Source organism: Pan paniscus, chromosome 20, assembly GCF_029289425.2.
Source record: "Pan paniscus chromosome 20, NHGRI_mPanPan1-v2.0_pri, whole genome shotgun sequence".
Classification (NCBI taxonomy): Eukaryota; Metazoa; Chordata; class Mammalia; order Primates; family Hominidae; genus Pan; species Pan paniscus.
In genome coordinates, this window is record NC_073269.2 from 8116606 (window position 1) to 8133869 (window position 17264).

Consider the following 17264-nt stretch of genomic DNA (forward strand, 5'->3'; position numbering starts at 1 on the left):
ATTGAACTTCATTTTGGCTGCTCCCACTTCTGTGATGGCCGCAAAAGGGAAGAGAACTACATGCTCCTTTTTATTTATTTTGTATGGAGATTGGGTCTCGCTATATTGCCCAGCCTGGTCTCAAACTCCTGGCCTCAAGTGATCCTCCCACCTGACTCTTCAAAGTTCTGGAATTACAGGAGTGAGCCATTGTGCCTGGCCTGTATGCCCCTTTTAATCCTCCTGACAACCCTGTGATGTAGGGGCTATTATTTTCCCCAATTACAGATGTGGAAACTGAGGAACAGAGAGGGGCAGTAAGTTGTCTGAGGTCACACAGCAAATAGGTGAGAGCTGGTTTTAGAACTCTCCTAGCTCTGAAGTTCCAAGTGGGTCCCCACAAGAGGCTTTGGCAATGCTTTATCGGGCCCTTGGAGACCCTTGAGGGGCTGACTGTAGCTGACTTGGGTCTCTGGACTAGTGTTTTGGGTACAATTGCAGTGGAGGAGGTGAGATGTCATCTTCGGGGGCCCTCTAAGACTTTGATATTGTTGGCCTTGTTTACTAAGCAAACTCTTATCCAACCTTCAAATCCCCAGCTACGATGCCCCTCCTCCAGGCAGCCTTTCTTTTACCGCTAGAGTTTTCTCAATGCTCTTCACCCCTAGCCACAACCTGGGACTCCTGTCCCTGCCCAGCCCTGACTGGATAAGGCTGGGAAGGGGTGTTTATGTGTAGCTTTGCCCTTTTACCCTTTTAACCTTGGGGTGGGGCCCAGGCACAGCTGGGCGCAGGTTTTTTTTTTATAGTAAGGAATGTGGGGGTGCAGCCACGACCAGCCCCGCCCACCCAGGTGACTTGAAGGTTTCCTACCCTGGTCCAGTCCCTCCTAGGTCTAACCTTAGGAATCCCGGAATCCCAGGCCCCTGAGCGGGAGGCTGGGCTGGGCTGGGTGAGAAGAAGGAAACGACCTTTACTCCCTCCCAGAGCCTGAAGAATTTCCTCCTGCCTTGCACCCTGCCCCTTTCTTTTCCTTCGTTCCTTCCTTCTTTCCCTTCTTTCCTTCCTTCCTTTTCTTTTCTTTTTTTTTTTTTTTTTTTTTTTGAGACAGGGTCTCACTCTACTCTGTCGCCCAGACTGGAGTGCAGTGGCGTGATCTCAGTTCACCGCAACCTCCGCCTCCCGGGTTCAACCGATTCTCCTTCCTCAGCCTCCCGAGTAGCGGAAGCATGCGCCACCACGCCCGGCTAATTTTTGTACTTTTAGTAGAGACAGAGGTTTCACCATGTTGGTCAGGCTGGTCTCGAACTGGTGACCTCGTGATCCGCTCGCCTCGGCCTCCCAAAATTTGGGGATTACAGGCATGAGCCACCGCGCCCGGCCCCGCGCGGTGCCCCTTTCTTTTCTGGGTGCTGGGTGTGAAGACAGAGCCCGCAGGCCAAGACCGCAGGAAAAAGGCACGCAGCCGCTGTTGTATCTTCAGAGTCCACGCCCCTGGCCTCTGGGGCCTCTGGTTCCCCTCTGTGGAATGGGGCAAACCTTCCAGAGATAAGGTGACCCAGGGACCAGCGCTATGCTAAGGAGGTCTCTGGCCTTCGACAAGCTTCTAATCCAAGAGGTCTCCCAGATGCACCTCAAAATGTGCCCATTTCGCGGACGGAAACACCTTCCAAATAGTAGGCTCCGTTCCAAGCGCGGGGGTGATTCCTGCCGGGTCTTGCTGGCAGCCTTGTCGGGCCGGGCTCTGGCCGCGGCCGCCGGCCCCCTCTCGGCTGCGTGGATAACCCGGCCTGGAGTTTCCGCCTCAGGACCTGGCTCCTGTGATGGGAGGGGGGGAGAGAAACCTCCGCCGCGTCCAGGGGGCGTGTCTGGGCAGGGGCGGGGCTGACCCGAGACCTGGAGGAGGAAGAGGGGCAGGTGCAGCCGGGAGCTGCGGAGCTGGAGGGAGGAGGACGAGAGCCAGGCCCTCAGCCCGCTGTGACTCTCCTCAGCCTCCTCCCCCAGCCCGGGGTGGGGGCCGATTGACTGTTTCCAGGCCCCCCCTCGGGTAGGGGGGCTGAAGAGCCCCCAGGTGGACCATGGCGGTGAGATTCCAGGCGAGTAACCCTCCAAGGGCGGCAGGGGGAAGGGCTCGGGCTGAGGTGGGGTGGGGGGAAGCAGGGTTTGGGAGTCGGACCCAGGACCCCAGAACACCTACCTACATAACAGGCAGGGAAACTGAGTCCCAGAGGGATGAAGTGGCTAGCTGGAGGTTGCACTTCGAGATGCGTCCGCGCCCCCCTCCCTGCCTCCAAAGACCATCTCTTCTGGAACCTCCTCTGCCCCAGGACCGGCCTCCTTTAATACCGCAGGGCTGGGTTCAAATCCCGAATTTTCTGTCCACTATGCTGTGTGTAACGTGGGGCCAGTGAGTGAACCCTCTCCTTCCCTCATCCGAAAAATGGGTGATCGGCATTTTAAACAGAGATAAAAATGTGTTTTAAGAGCTTGGCGCATCGTAGGTGGGCAGAAAAGATGTTCATCCCCCTTTGCTGGGGGCGTGCAGCCGGCTGAGCTTGGGCGCCCACGGTGGCACGGTGGGCAGTGACTTCATTTGGGGGCTGGGGTGGCTTTGGTGAACATTCACCTCCTACAAGGCTGCAGGAGGGAGCACCAGCATTTATTGGGTGCCTACTGTGTACAAAGCTGTTAACAGGCATTACCAGGCAGAGGCAGGGGTGGGGTGAGCAAGCCGGCTGGGGTGCGCCGTGGCGGGGGCGGGGCGGGGGGCGATCCTTGTCTCCGGAGGGATTTCACCCTCCAGGCATGGAGCCTGGGCTGGTTTCTTCACACCCACCAGCCAGGGTAGACTGGGACTGCAGCGGTATGCGGCCAGACCCAGGCCACTCCGCCCCAAGCTTCAGGACCCGGCACTTCTGGTTCCCGCTGACTTCTTCCTTGCCTCCAGGCACAGCTCTCAGAATCCCGTCCCCAATCGGTGTATTTGTTCGCTGAAACCGCCCTCTCTGCCATTGTTCCTGGAGGTGGGGTGGGGGGGGCAGAGGGGACGGCGGCCTGGGAGCCCCGTACCCGGGGGCGGTGTGACTTGGTACCGGCCCCGTCCCCTCTGGGCGGGCCTCTTCTTCGGTGTTTGTGTCCAGCCCTGGGCGGGGGGCGGGGACAAAGACCCAAGCCCCACCCTCTCAGAGCTCACCTGGACAGGGGCAGGGCTGGGAACTCAGGACACACCTGTTGAGCACCTGGCCACAGTGTGTTTTACTCAACCATTCACTCATTCCTCAAACTCTTCCCTAAGGGGGCCTGGTCCTATGGGGTCCCAGGGGCCCATCCCTGCCCATCGGGAGCGCTCAGACTGAGGGGGAAGGTGTAGGGTGGACAAATCCACTCTGACATCCCACACCCCAATCATCACATTTGGGCCAGAGGGAAGGATGTATGATACGCGTACGGAGGAAGAGACTGGGGCTGTGAAGGATGAATAGGAGTTTGCCAGGGAGTCCAGCACCAGCACTCAAGGCCTGGAAAGGAGGCTGATGGCCAATCACCTGGGCCTTAAGTAGCCAGAGAGACAGACATGTCTCCTTTCACAGCCTAAGAGGAAAGACCAGAAACATACTAACCGATGGTTAAAGAGAATAAAGACGATTTTTAGATGCCTTGAATAAAAAATAATAAAACAGGCTGGGCGTGGTGGCTCACTCCTGTAATCCCAGCACTTTGGGAGGCTGAGGGAGGTGGATCACCTGAGGTCAGCAGTTTGAGCCCAGCCTGGCCAACATGGTGAACCCCCACCTCTACTAAAAATACAAAATTAGCCGGGCGTGGTGGTGGACGCCTGTAATTCTAGCTACTTGGGAGGCTGAGGCACGAGAATTGCTGGAACCTGGGAGGCGGAGGTTGCAGTGAGCTGAGATTGTGTCACTACACTCCAGCCTGGGTGACAGAGTGACACTCTGTCTCAAAAGAAAAAAAATATATATATATATATATAAAAAATAATAAAATAGGCAGGAGTGATAGGGGATCAGAGAAGACTGGTTAGCTAGGTGGTCAGGGAGGACTTCCTGAGGAGGTGGCATTTGAGCCTAGACCTCAGTGGCAGGGGCCAGCCAGGCAGGAATCCTGTGAAACATGTCCCAGATTCAGGGGACAGATGGGGTAAAGGTTTGGAGGTGAACTGAGATGAGGTGGGCTGTGAGGTTAGGCTTAATCCCTCAGGCACTGCGGAGCTCTGGAGGGTTTAGACAAAGCTTCTGGTTTCCATGGAGATGAACCCGCACAAGCTGGGACAAGCCTGGACCACCTGGACTCCCTCGCCCCTCTCCCACTCTGGGTTCGGGGGCCCTGGTTCCCTGGGGCTGTCTCTTTTTTTTTTTTTGAGATGGAGTCTCCCTCTGTCGCCCAGGCTGGAGTGCAGTGGCACAATCTTGGCTCACTGCAAGCTCCGCCTCCCAGATTCACGCCATTCTCCTGCCTCAGCCTCCTGAGTAGCTGGGACTACAGGCGCCGGCCACCACGCCCTGCTAATTTTTTGTATTTTTAGTAGAGACGGGGTTTCACCATGTTAGTTAGCCAGGATAGTCTCGATCTCCTGACCTTGTGGTCTGCCCGCCTCAGCCTCCCAAAGTGCTGGGATTACAGGCATGAGCCACTGTGCCTGGGCAGGGCTGTCTCTTAAAGTCAGGAAATACAAATTCCTTGGGGCCATTTAAAAATTTTTTTTGAGACAGGGTCTTGCTCTGTCGCCCAGGCTGGAGTGCAGAGGCACGATCACAATTCACTGCAGCCTCGACCTCCTGGGCTCAGGTGATCCTTCTGCCTCAGCCTCCTGAGGAGCTGGGACCACAGGTGCATGCCACCATGCCCGGCTAATTTTTGTATTTTTTTGTAGGGATGAGGGTCTCACTATGTTGCTCAGGTTGGTCTTGAACTCCTGGGCTCAAGCAATCCTCTGGCCTCGGTCTCCCAAAGTGCTGGGATTATAGGCAGAATCCACCGTGCCCGGCCCTGGGGCCATTTAATGACACAAAGTATAACATCAAAGCAGGTTAAAAAAAAAAAAAAGATGCAGTTTTGAAAAATAAGCTCAGAAGAAAAAGAGTAAATAATCAGAAAGCCACTGTAGCCTGGTGGTTCAGAGCAAGAGTGAGGCTGGGTGCGGTGGCTCACGCCTGTAATTCCAACATTTTAGGAGGCTGAGGTGGGAGGATCGCTTGGGCCCAGGAATTTGAGACCAGCTTGGTCAACATAGCAAAACCCCATCTCTACAAAAAAACAAAAAAATATGCTGTGTGTGGTGGTGCATGCCTGTGGTCCCAGCTACTTGGGAGGCTGAAGCAGGAGGATCCCTTGAGCCTGGGAGTTCAAGGCTGCAGTGAGCTGTGATTGAGCCACTGCACTCCAGCCTGGGCAACAGAGTAAAACCCCATCTCAAAAACCAAACAACCAACCAACCAACCAACCAACCAACCAAAAAAGAGCCAGAGAACAGGGCAGGCTGCCAAAGTTCACCACTGTGCTGTGTGACCTCAGGCAAGTTACTAAACCTCTCTAGGCCCCTTTTAATCTCACCTCTAAAGTAGGAATAGTAACTGTGCCACTTCCTAAGGTCACTCTGAGGATGAAATGAATGGGTCCACATCAAGCGCCTGCTTGCAGCCAGCACGGACGAGGGGAGCTTTGGGAGGCCGAGGGAGGAGGATCACCTGAGGTCAGGAGTTCAAGACAGCCTGACCAACATGGTGAAACCCCGTCTCTACTAAAAATACAAAAAGTAGCTGGCTGTGGTTGTGGGTGCCTATAATCCCAGCTACTCGGGAGGCTGAGTCAGGAGAATAACTTGAACCCAGGAGGTGGAGGTTGCAGTGAGCCGAGACTACGCCATTGCACTCCAGCCTGGGCAACAAGAGCAAAAAACTCCATCTCAAAAAAAACAAAAAAAACTACACAAGGAGAAAGTCATTATTTGGCCACCACCTCCCCAAGGCTCCTTCTGCTTTTTGCTTTTCAGGCATTGAATCTGTACCCTTTTCCCAAATCACATCCCTGCAAGACAGGGCAGCAGTGCCATTTCACAGATGGGGAGACTGAGGCTGGGAGAGGCCCCGCCATAGCTAGCACGGGTGGGCAGACTTGGGATTTGAGTCCAGTCCTGAGCGCTGCCCTGGCTCCTTCAGAACTGCAGAGCCCTGCCCTCTGCTCTGTTTCTCTCCCCTCCACCCACCTTCCCACTCCTGGAGATCAGGACTGCTGGCCTCGCTAGAGACGCTGGAGCTTATAAGAAAAGGCACTGGAGAGCACACCAATGGGGGGTGCCTGGGCAGAGGGAATCACACACCCGCTGTGCCAAGCCTAGAAAACCCGCCCCGGGGAGGAGGAGGAGTCACTTCTACAAACTCCCTCCCCACTCCCTCCACCTGTCCCCTGCCTGGGGAGCAGGGCATGGTGCGTGCTGGCAGGAGGGAAGGGAGGGTGGAGGCGTGGCCAGGTGACCTTGCACCTGAGTCTGGTGTTCTCATTCATGCCATGGACATGAAAATAACAGAATCTGCCTGGTGTGGAGGCTCACGCCTGTAATCCCAGCACTTTGGGAGGCCAAGGCGGGCGGATCAGTTGAAGTCAGGAGTTCAAGATCAGCCTGGCCAACATGGTGAGACCCCCGTCTCTATTAAAAATACAAAAATTAGCTGGGCATGGTGGTAGACACCTGTGATCCCAGCTACTTGGGAGGCTGAGGCAGGAGAATCGCTTGAACCTAGGAGGCAGAGGTTGCAGTGAGCCAAGATGGCACCATTGCACTCCAGCCTCAGCAACAGAGTTTTTTTTTTTTTTTCTAAGTGGGAAAGCCCAGGTGGGAGGATCATTTGAGCCCAGGAGTTCAAGAAGAGTCTGGGCAACACAGCAAGACCCTCCTGTCTCTATAAAAATAGAAGTTAAAAAATTAGCTGGGCATGATGGTATGCACCTATAGTCCCAGTTACTCAGGAGGCTGGGGCAGGAGGATTGCTTGAAGCCAGGAGTTCGAGGCTTCAGTGAGCCATAATGGCTCACACTTGTAATCCCAGCACTTTGGGAGGCCAAGGCTGGAGAATCACTTGAGCCTAGGAATTTGAGACCAGCCTTGGCAACACAGAGAGACTCCATCTCTACAAACAATAACAAAAATTAGCCGGGCATCGTGATGTGTGCCTGTGGTCCCAGTTACTTGGGAGGCAGAGGTGGGAGGATCACTTGAGCCTGGGAGTTCGAGGCTGCATTGAACCGTGATCACACCACTGCACTCCAGCCTGAGTGACAGAGACCCTGTCTAAAAAAAAAAAGTGTGGGAGGGGGGACTTCATGGCTCTGTGCCTCAGTTTCCTCATCTGTAACATGGGGATAATTGAATACACCTTTGATGATGTATTAAATGAGATAGTACATGTAAGGCTGGGCGCGGTGGCTCATGCCTGTAATCCCAGCACTTTGGAAGGCCGAGGTGGGTGGATCACAAGATCAGGAGTTCGAGACCAGCCTGGCCAACATAGTGAAACCCCGTCTCTACTAAAAATTCAAAAAAATTAGCTGGGCATGGTGGCACATGCCTGTAGTCCCAGATACTTGGGATGCTGAGGCAGGAGAATCACTTGAACCTGGAAGGCGGAGGTTGCAGTGAGCCAAGATCACGCCATTGCACTCCAGCCTGGGCAACAAGAGCGAAACTCTGTCTCAAAAAAAAAAAAAAAAAAAAAAAAAAAAAGAGATAGTACATGTAAAGCACCTGGCACAAAGGAAGTGTTTCATTCATTCACTCATTAATTCATTCAGCAAATCCTTCTTGAATCCCTGCTGCAACTCAGGCGCTGTTCTAGGCAGGGAACTGAGGGCTCAGTTTTGGACAAAGACAAAAATCTCTGCCCTCTGTGGGTGGATCAGTTGAGGTCAGGAGTTTGAGACCAGCCTGGCCAACATGGTGAAATCCCGTCTCTACTAAAAATAGAAAAATTAGCCCGGCGTGGTGGCGGGCACCTGTAGGTGCCCAGCTACTCAGGAGCCCAGCTACTCAGGAGGCCAGTAGGCGGCCAGCTACTCAGGAGGCTGAGGCAGGAGAATCACTTGAACTTGGGAGGCAGAGACTGCAGTGAGCAGAGATTGTGCCACTGCACTCCAGCCTGGGCAACATAATGAGACTCCGCCTCAAAAAAAACAAAACAAGGCTGGGCACAGTGATTCACCCCTGTAATCCCAGCACTTTGGGAGGCCGAGGTGGGTGGATCACTTGAGGCCAGAAGTTAAAGGCCAGTCTGGCCAATGTGGTGAAACCCCATCTCTATTAAAAATATAAAAATTAGCCAGGTGTGGTGGTGCACCCCTGTAATCCCAGCTACTTGGGAGGCTGAGGCAGGAGAATCGCTTGAACCCAGGAGGTGGAGGTTGCAGTGAGCTGAGATCGTGCCACTGCACTCCAGCCTGGGCGACAGAGCCAGACTCTGTCTCAAAAAATGAAACAAAACAAAAAAACAAACAAAAAAACCTGAGGCCCTGAGAGAGGTAGTAACTTGTCACAGGCTCCAAACACAGGCCTGTCAGAGCTGGACTCCCCACCCTGGGCTGGGGACCCCCAAGTGCTCAGATGAACCTGTGTGGCCTCATGCCCATCTTCCCCGTTCCCCTCGACCAGGTGGCTGACATGGAGGAGCTGACCATCTGGGAACAGCACACGGCCACGCTGTCCAAGGTGAGGCCTCCCTCTCCCTGTCTGGGTGCCGGAGAGTATGGCGGCTTAGGCCCAGCTCAATAGAGGGGAGACCCTTTACCCTGGGGGAAACAGCAGCTCTTCCTTCCCCTCATCCTCTCTCAGGACCCCCGCCGGGGCTTTGGCATTGCGATCTCTGGAGGCCGAGACCGGCCCGGTGGATCCATGGTTGTGTCTGACGTGGTACCCGGAGGGCCGGCGGAGGGCAGGCTACAGTGAGTATCCAGGCAGCTGGGTTCTGGCGGGGGAGGGCACGTGGAGAGGAGAAACCAGGCTAGGCACGGTGACTCACGCCCGTCATCCCAGCACTTTGCGAGGCTGAAGTGGGCGGATCACCTGAGTTCAGGAGTTTGAGACCAGCCTGGCCAACATGGTGAAACCCCGTCTCTACTAAAATTACAAAAATTAGCGGGATGTGGTAGCGTGTTCCTGTAATCCCAGCTACTCGGGAGGCTGAGGCAGGAGACTTGCTTGAACCCGGGAGGCGGAGTTTGTGGTGAGCCGAGATCGCGCCACTGCACTCCAGCCGGGGTGACAGAGTGAGAATCTGTCTCAAAAAGAAAGAAAGTGAGGTGAGGAGAAACCTTTGTGAGCCTGGCACTTTCCAGCTCTGTCAACACAGGGCTCGGACTTGGCAGTAGGACAGTGTCAGAGACTTGGGCCTCACTTCCCTAAGGTACTTCCTGGTCCTTCACAGGAATTCTTGGGGTCAGAGTGGCCCCAGAGCCCTTTTGGAACATAAAGTCCTGGAAACCATCGAGTGTTTGAGGGTTTGATGCTTCTTGGAATTATGTTGTTAAAATGGTTCTGGGCCCCAAGTGGCTGACAGGTGATATGGCTCAGCCCAGCCCAGAATTAGGGACCACCAGGTTCAGAGAGAAAGAGCTAGAAAGAAAATATGAAATACAGACAGGAAGAGAGGGAAAGAAAAGCAGAAAGTGGGGATTTGTGGTGTGGGGAGCGAGGAGTGAGAAGATGCCAGGTGTAGCTGTAGCTTCAAGGCCGGGTGCAGTGGCTCACACCTGCAATCCCAGCACTTTGGGAGGCCGAGGTGGGTGGATTACCTGAGGTCAGGAGTTCAAAACCAGCCTGGCCAACATGGTGAAACCCCATCTCTACTAAAAAATACAAAAATTAGATGGGTGTGGTGGCGGGCACCTGTAGTCCCAGCTACTAGGGAGGCTGAGGCAGAAGGATCGTTTGAAACGAGGAGGTGGAAGTTGCAGTGAGTTGAGATCATGCTACTGCAATCCAGCCTGGGCAACAGAGTGAGACTCTCTCTCAAAAAAAAAAAAAAAAAATGTAGCTTCCACTCTATGATTATAGTAGGTTCTACAATTGGCTCCATTTTACAGGTGAGAAAACGGAGGCCCAGAAGAATAAATGTCTTTGTGAACCTAGGGACGCCAATGAATTAGAACCAGGCCTTGTAGACCTGGAGGTTCCAGGGGCACCCCCTCCCCAGGGAGGGCTTGTTACAAGGGTCTCCCCTGCAAAGCCTCCTCCGTAAGACCCGCCCTCCTCTCTCAGGACAGGCGACCACATCGTCATGGTGAACGGGGTTTCCATGGAGAATGCCACCTCCGCGTTTGCCATTCAGATACTCAAGACCTGCACCAAGATGGCCAACATCGTGAGTAGGCAGCCCCTGGCACGGCCGGCATCTCTGACCCCAGCCTGGGTCGTGCCGCTGCGGGGGTTGTAAGCTTCTGAGAGCAAGGAGTCATCTTCTCATCTTACAGTTTGGACATTGAGGCCCAGAGAGAGACTGGTGTCCCCCAGGGCCACCCGGGGGCTGAGCAGAGCCTCCCCCAGCCCTTGCCTGTAGCTGACCCTTCCTGTCCCCTCCTCTAACAGACAGTGAAACGTCCCCGGAGGATCCACCTGCCCGCCACCAAAGCCAGCCCCTCCAGCCCAGGGCGCCAGGACTCGGATGAAGACGATGGGCCCCAGCGGGTGGAGGAGGTGGACCAGGGCCGGGGCTATGACGGCGACTCATCCAGTGGCTCCGGCCGCTCCTGGGATGAGCGCTCCCGCCGGCCGAGGCCTGGTCGCCGGGGCCGGGCCGGCAGCCATGGGCGTAGGAGCCCGGGTGGTGGCTCTGAGGCCAACGGGCTGGCCCTGGTGTCTGGCTTTAAGCGGCTGCCACGGCAGGACGTGCAGATGAAGCCTGTGAAGTCAGTGCTGGTGAAGAGGAGAGACAGCGAAGGTCAGAAGAGGGGGGAGGTCGGACATGATCAGTACTGGACACAGGGCACCGTGGTCGGGTGGGCGACGGTTTCAAGTGATTCTCCTGCCTCCCTGGTGGCTGGGACTCCAGGCGCCCGCCACCATGCCTGGCTAATTTTTGTACTTTTGGTAGAGATGGGGCTTCACCATGTTGGCAAGGGTGGTTTCGAATTCTTGACCTCAGGTGATTCACCCACCTCGGCCTCCCATAGTGCTTGCAGGGATTGTGGGTGTGAGCCACCGTGCCCAGCCTGGAAGCTACAACTACACCTGGCATCTTCTTGCTCCTCGCTCCCCCCACCACAAATCCCCACTTTCTGCTTTTCTGTCCCTTTCTGCCTGTCTGTATTTCATATATTCTCTCTAGCTCTTTCTCTCTGAACCTGGTGGTCCCTAATTCTGGGCTAGGTTGAGCCATATCACCTGTCAGCCACTTGGGGCCCAGAACCATTTTATCAACATGTCCCCGCCCTGATCCCTGGGACCTCTGTTTAGGCCACCTCACTTAGCAAGAGGGACTCAGCAGATGGGATGGAGTGAAGGACCCTGAGCTCAGAGGTGATCCTGGATGATCTGGGGGGCCCAGTGTCACCACAGGGTCCTTATAAGAGGAGGCCTGGCTGAGTGTGGTGGCTGATGCCTGTAATCCCAGCACTTTGGGAGGCCAAGGCAGGCAGATCACTTGAGGCCAGTAGTTCTAGACCAGCCTGACCACTATGATGAAACCCCATCTCTACTAGAAATACAAAAATTAGCCAGGCGTGGTGGTGTGCACCTGTAATCCCAGCTACCTGGGAGGCTGAGGCACGAGAATTGCTTAAACCCGGGAGGTGGAGGTTGCAGTGAGCTGAGATTTTGCCACTGCACTCCAGCCCCGGCGATAGGAGCGAGACTCCTTCTCGAAAAAAATTTAAAAATAAAAAATAAAAATTGAAACAATGATGATATGAGCAATAGAATGCCCTTAGCCTGTGCTTGGCAACATCACGAGTAGCACGGTGACCTGGTGTCCCCGACCCGTGGAGATGTCATTGACACAATCAGATCTCAGGTCCTACAGGTGACATCACTGTTCTCCTTATGATGCCATCAAGGTGTTAGGATGGGAGGGCCCGCACCTGGACTCCTTACAGCAGGAGAATGCTCCCAGGCACCCGTCTCCAGAGTCCTGCCTCAGTTTCCCTCCTCCCCCCTTACAGAGTTTGGCGTCAAGCTGGGCAGTCAGATCTTCATCAAGCACATTACAGATTCAGGCCTGGCTGCCCGGCACCGTGGGCTGCAGGAAGGAGATCTCATTCTACAGGTGAGGCGGGGCTTCTTGTCCTGAGAGCAGGGAGACAAGGCAGGGTTGGGGCGGGGAGTCCCACGGAGTCATACAGCAAGGACAGCAGAACTGGGCCCCAAACCATTTACCTTCAGTGTTGTTGCTTGTATCTCAAAGGTTGCAGATGGCCAGGCATAAAACCCCCTTTTTCCCCAGCTACTGCTAATCCACGGCCAAATGTCGGTTTCTAGTATCCCCATGGGGTTGTCTGTTTCTAATACCCTCTAGCTTTGATGTGCATCAGAGAATCATGTGGGCAGCTGACTCCTGGACCTACCCTAGGTGACTGGATGCTAATGACCCAGGCACCAGGTTTAGGGGAGCTGCCCTGCCCTAAAGGATGGTATCTTTCTAGATTCTTCCCCTGAAAGTCTGTTTCTAGTGACTCCTAGTGTTTGATTTCCAAATTGCTTTCAGCTGATTATTTCCAGTGTCTTCAAAAAGTTATCTGTTTCTTTTTTTTTTTTTTTTTGAGACAGAGTCTCGCTCTGTCGCCCAGGCTGGAGCGCAGTGGCGCAATCTCGGCTCACTGCAACCTCCGCCTCCCAGGTTCAGGTGATTCTCCTGCCTTAGCCTCCCGAGTAGCTGGGATTACAGGTGCCCGCCACCATGCCCAGCTAACATTTGTATTTTTAGTAAAGACGGGTTTCTCCATGTTGGCCAGGCTGGTCTCGAACTCCTGACCTCAGGTGATCCCCCCCACCTCGGCCTCCCAAGTGCTGGGATTACAGGCGTGCGCCACCACACCTTGCTAATTTTTTGTATTTTTAGTAGAGACAGGGTTTCTCCATCTTGGTCAGGCTGGTCTCGAACTCCCGACCTCAGGTGATCCATCCGCCTCAGCCTCCCAAAGTGCTGGGATTACAGGCATGAGCCACCACACCCGGCCGACATTAAGTTCTTTCTAGGAATTGTGTGTTTCTAATCTACCTCTAGATGACGGTTTTCTTTTCTCTTTTCTTTTCTTTTCTCTTCTCTTCTCTTTTTTCTTTTCTTTCTTTTTGATATGGAGTGTCGCTCTGTCACCCAGGCTGGAGTGCAGTGGCGGGATCTTGGCTCACTGCAACCTCCACCTCCCGGGTTCAAGTGATTCTCCTGTCTCAGTCTCCTGAGTAGCTGGGACCACAGGCGCCCACCACCACGCCCTGCTAATTTTTGTATTTTTAGTAGAGACAGGGTTTCACCATGTTGGACAGGCTGGTCTTGAACTCCTGACCTCAAGTGATCTGTCTGCCTCTGCCTCCCAAAGTGCTGGCATTACAGGCGTGAGCCACCGCGCCCCACCCTAGATATCTGTTTCTAGTTATCTCCCAGAAGATTGTGTGTTTCTAGTATCTTTTAAGTATCTGATACTCCCTCTTCTCCAGTTAGAGTTGTTTATAATGTCACCCTCACATCTGTTCCTAGTATCCCCTGAGACATTTCCACTTTTGGTAAGAAAGGAGAGTCAACCTGTTTCTCATTTTCCCCAGTGTCTCCCACCCCTCTTAGAACATTTTCTGTTTCTAGAATTCGGTGCTCAGTTCTTGGTGTGGTCTCCACTCACAGCAGGAATCCAATCCTAATACTTTCCTTAGGGAGTGTCTGTTTTTAGCAACCCCTGGGGGAATTGTCTGTTTCAAGTTCCCCCACACCAGGCTGTTTCTACTGTCTCCCATCTCTCATTAACTCACTTCCGCTCTTTCATTCCTGGTCCCTTTCAGATCAACGGGGTGTCTAGCCAGAACCTGTCACTGAACGACACCCGGCGACTGATTGAGAAGTCAGAAGGGAAGCTAAGCCTGCTGGTGCTGAGAGATCGTGGGCAGTTCCTGGTGAACATTCCGCCTGCTGTCAGTGACAGCGACAGCTCGCCATTGGAGGGTGAGGACCTAGAGGGTAGGACCTGGGAGGGGGTTGAATGGATGGCAGGGAAGGTGGGAAGCCCCAGGCAGGGCCAAGGAATCAATGAGCCTGGTCCCTAGAGGCTCAGAGAGTGACAGGAACTTGCCGAAGGCCACACAGCAAGTCAAGAGTACAGGGGGGCGATCTCGGCTCACTGGGTTCGAGCGACTCTTGTGCCTTGGCCTGCTGAGTAGCTGGGATTATAGGCGTGAGCCACCATGCCCAGCTCCAGAGCTGAATCTTCTAACTGAGCTTCTGACTTTGGTCTAGGGCCCTTTGTTTAGAGGGGTGTTGATATACCCCTCTGTAAAATGGGTCCAGTCCAGAAGGCGTGACCATGGCTGATGAGATGTCCTCTCCCCCTGCAGACATCTCGGACCTCGCCTCGGAGCTATCGCAGGCACCACCATCCCACATCCCACCACCACCCCGGCATGCTCAGCGGAGCCCCGAGGCCAGCCAGACCGACTCTCCCGTGTAAGTATCACCCATCGGCCAGAATGGTGATAGGGAGGGAGAGGGAGGTGGGAGGGAGAGGGGAACGCGGGCGTAGCTTTCCAACTGGGGGTAACCTTCAGGACGCAGTCCTGTATTTCTAGCATGTGCCTCAAAATACCTCCAGCCTCTACCCATTACCCAGTTCCAAAGCCATGTCCGCATTTGTAGGTGTTGGTTACAGCAGCATCCCACTTCTTAGTATCAAACTCTGCTTTAGGCCGGGCGCGGTGGCTCACTCCTATAATCTCAGCACTTTGGGAGGCCGAGGAGGGTGGATCATCTGAGGTCAGGAGTTCGAGAACAGCCTGGCCAACATGGTGAAACCCTGTCTCTACTAAGATACCAAAATTAGCCCGGCGTGGTGCTGGGTGCCTGTAATCTCAGCTACTTGGGAGGCTGAGGCAGGAGAATCACTTGAACCCAGGAAATGGAGGTTGCAGTGAGCCGAGATCGTGTCATTACACTGCAGCCTAGGCAACCAGAGCAAAACTCTGTCTTAAAAAAAAAAATTTCTTTTTCCTCTATTTATTTATTTGTTTTGAGACTGAGTCATGTGAGACTGGCTAATTTTCATATTTTTGGTAGAGATGGGGTCTGTATTGCCCAGCTATGTTGCCCAGGCTGGTCTTGAACTCCTGGGCTCAAGCATTTGGCCTGCCTCAGCCTCCCAAAGTGCTGGTATTACAGGCGTGAGCCACCACGCCCAGCCCAGATAAATTAAAATTATTTTTATTTTATTTATTTATTTATTTTTTTGGAGACAAGGTCTCACTCTGTCGCCCAGGCTGGAGTGCAGTGGCATGATCTTGGCTCACTGCAACCTCCGCCTCCCGGTTCAAGCAATTCTCCTGCCTTAGCCTCCTGAGTAGCTGGGATTACAGGCACCCACCATCATGCCCGGCTAATTTTTGTATTTTTGTAGAGACGGGGTTTAACCTCGTTGGCCAGGCTGGTCTTGAAATCCTGACCTCAGGTGATCCGCCCACCTCGGCCTCCCAAAATGCTAGGATTACAGGCATGAACCACCGTGCCTGGCCTAAAATTCTTTTTAAAATGGCCCCTTGAAATCCATCCCTGCCTCACTCCCAATCTGTTCCCTACCAGGGAGAGCCCCCGGCTTCGGCGGGAAAGTTCAGTAGATTCCAGAACCATCTCGGAACCAGATGAGCAACGGTCAGGTGGGTGGTGACTCTGAGCACCCCTGTCCCTGACATTTCTGATCCCCGACAGCAAGGCTGTGCCAGGCAGAGCTGGGGGAGGTTGGCCTGAGCCTAAGTGGTGAGACATGGTTTCCTGAGAAGGACTCGAGGTGGGTGACAGTCCTTCCAGGATGAGGACATAAAGCAAAGGTTTGGAGGCTGGACTGAGCCAGTGTGCTTGGGAAAGACACTGGCTTTTCCCTTTCAGAGTTGCCCAGGGAAAGCAGCTATGACATCTACAGAGTGCCCAGCAGTCAGAGCATGGAGGATCGTGGGTATGTATCCCAGAAGAAAGCAAACCCGCTCAAAACTCCCACATCCCAGGCTGCCTCCCTCATCAGCGCAATCCTGCCTGCCTGTATCCATTGTGTTGACTGGGACCATTAAGTGGGGGTTTTGGGGAAACTGAGGCCTGGAGGGGGTGGGGGCTTTCCCAAGGACAATGCTGAGCCCTCCCTCTGTCTGCCCACTCTGCTCTGACCCCATCTCTGCCTCCCCTTGCAGGTACAGCCCCGACACGCGGGTGGTCCGCTTCCTCAAGGGCAAGAGCATCGGGCTGCGGCTGGCAGGGGGCAATGACGTGGGCATCTTCGTGTCCGGGGTGCAGGCGGGCAGCCCGGCCGACGGGCAGGGCATCCAGGAGGGAGATCAGATTCTGCAGGTGCTCCGGGGGCGGCTGGCCAGCCCCACTGATCATGGGCGTGCAGTGTGCTAGGTCCTGCCCTTGTCTGTTACAATCCTCCCCTTGGGTCCACCTGGGGACTGTCGAGACCCCAGATGGGTATTGGAACATTTCAGTGTCTCCTTGGCTGTGTCATGATTTTGCTGATGTCACGACCTTATCTTCCAGGTCATGACCTCATCGTCCAGTTACAACCTCCTTTTCTGTGCCTTGACCTTATCTGGGTTCATTTTTTGTTGTTGTTGTTTTTGAGATGGAGTTTTGCTCTTGTTGCCCAGGCTGGAGTGCAATGGTGCGATCTTGGCTCACCGCAACCTCTGCCTCCCAGGTTCAAGCAATTCTTCTGCCTCACCTCCTGAGTAGCTGGGATTACAGTTGTCCACCACCACGCCCGGCTAATTTTTATATTTCTAGTAGAGATGAGGGTTTCGCCATGTTGGCCAGGCTGGTCTCAAACTCCTGACCTCAGGTGATCCACCTGCCTCGGCTTCCCAAGTAGCTGAGATTACAGGCATGAGCCACTGCGCCTGGCTAACTTTTTTTTTTTTTTTTTGAGATAGAGTCTTGCTCTGTCACCCAGGCTGGAGTGCGGGGGTGTGATCTTGGCTCACTGCAACCTCCGCCTCCCGGGTTCAAGGGATCATCCTGACTCAGCCTCCCAAGTAGCTGGGATCACAGGTGGCCGCCACCATGCCCAGCTAATTTTTGTGTTTTTAGTAGAGACAGGGTTTCACC

General features: G+C 54.2%; 1 protein-coding gene across 2 annotated transcripts in view; it reads left to right on the forward strand.

Annotated features, from left to right (window-relative positions):
* Positions 1-320: 320 nt before the first annotated feature.
* TJP3 (tight junction protein 3) overlaps positions 321-17264 on the forward strand; it is a 29595-nt gene continuing 12651 nt past the window's right edge. Inside the window, exons 1-11 of one of the 2 annotated variants that reach the window (XM_003819245.4) lie at positions 321-2075; positions 8639-8695; positions 8819-8928; positions 10244-10346; positions 10571-10922; positions 12142-12245; positions 13970-14129; positions 14519-14627; positions 15753-15826; positions 16056-16122; positions 16352-16508. In XM_003819245.4, the coding sequence (XP_003819293.2) occupies positions 2058-2075; positions 8639-8695; positions 8819-8928; positions 10244-10346; positions 10571-10922; positions 12142-12245; positions 13970-14129; positions 14519-14627; positions 15753-15826; positions 16056-16122; positions 16352-16508 (1311 nt within the window). In that variant the 5' untranslated portion in view covers positions 321-2057. Of the gene's footprint in view, positions 2076-6661; positions 8696-8818; positions 8929-10243; positions 10347-10570; positions 10923-12141; positions 12246-13969; positions 14130-14518; positions 14628-15752; positions 15827-16055; positions 16123-16351; positions 16509-17264 lie in introns of those variants that run through there. The other variant, XM_034946852.3, reaches the window with a different exon arrangement.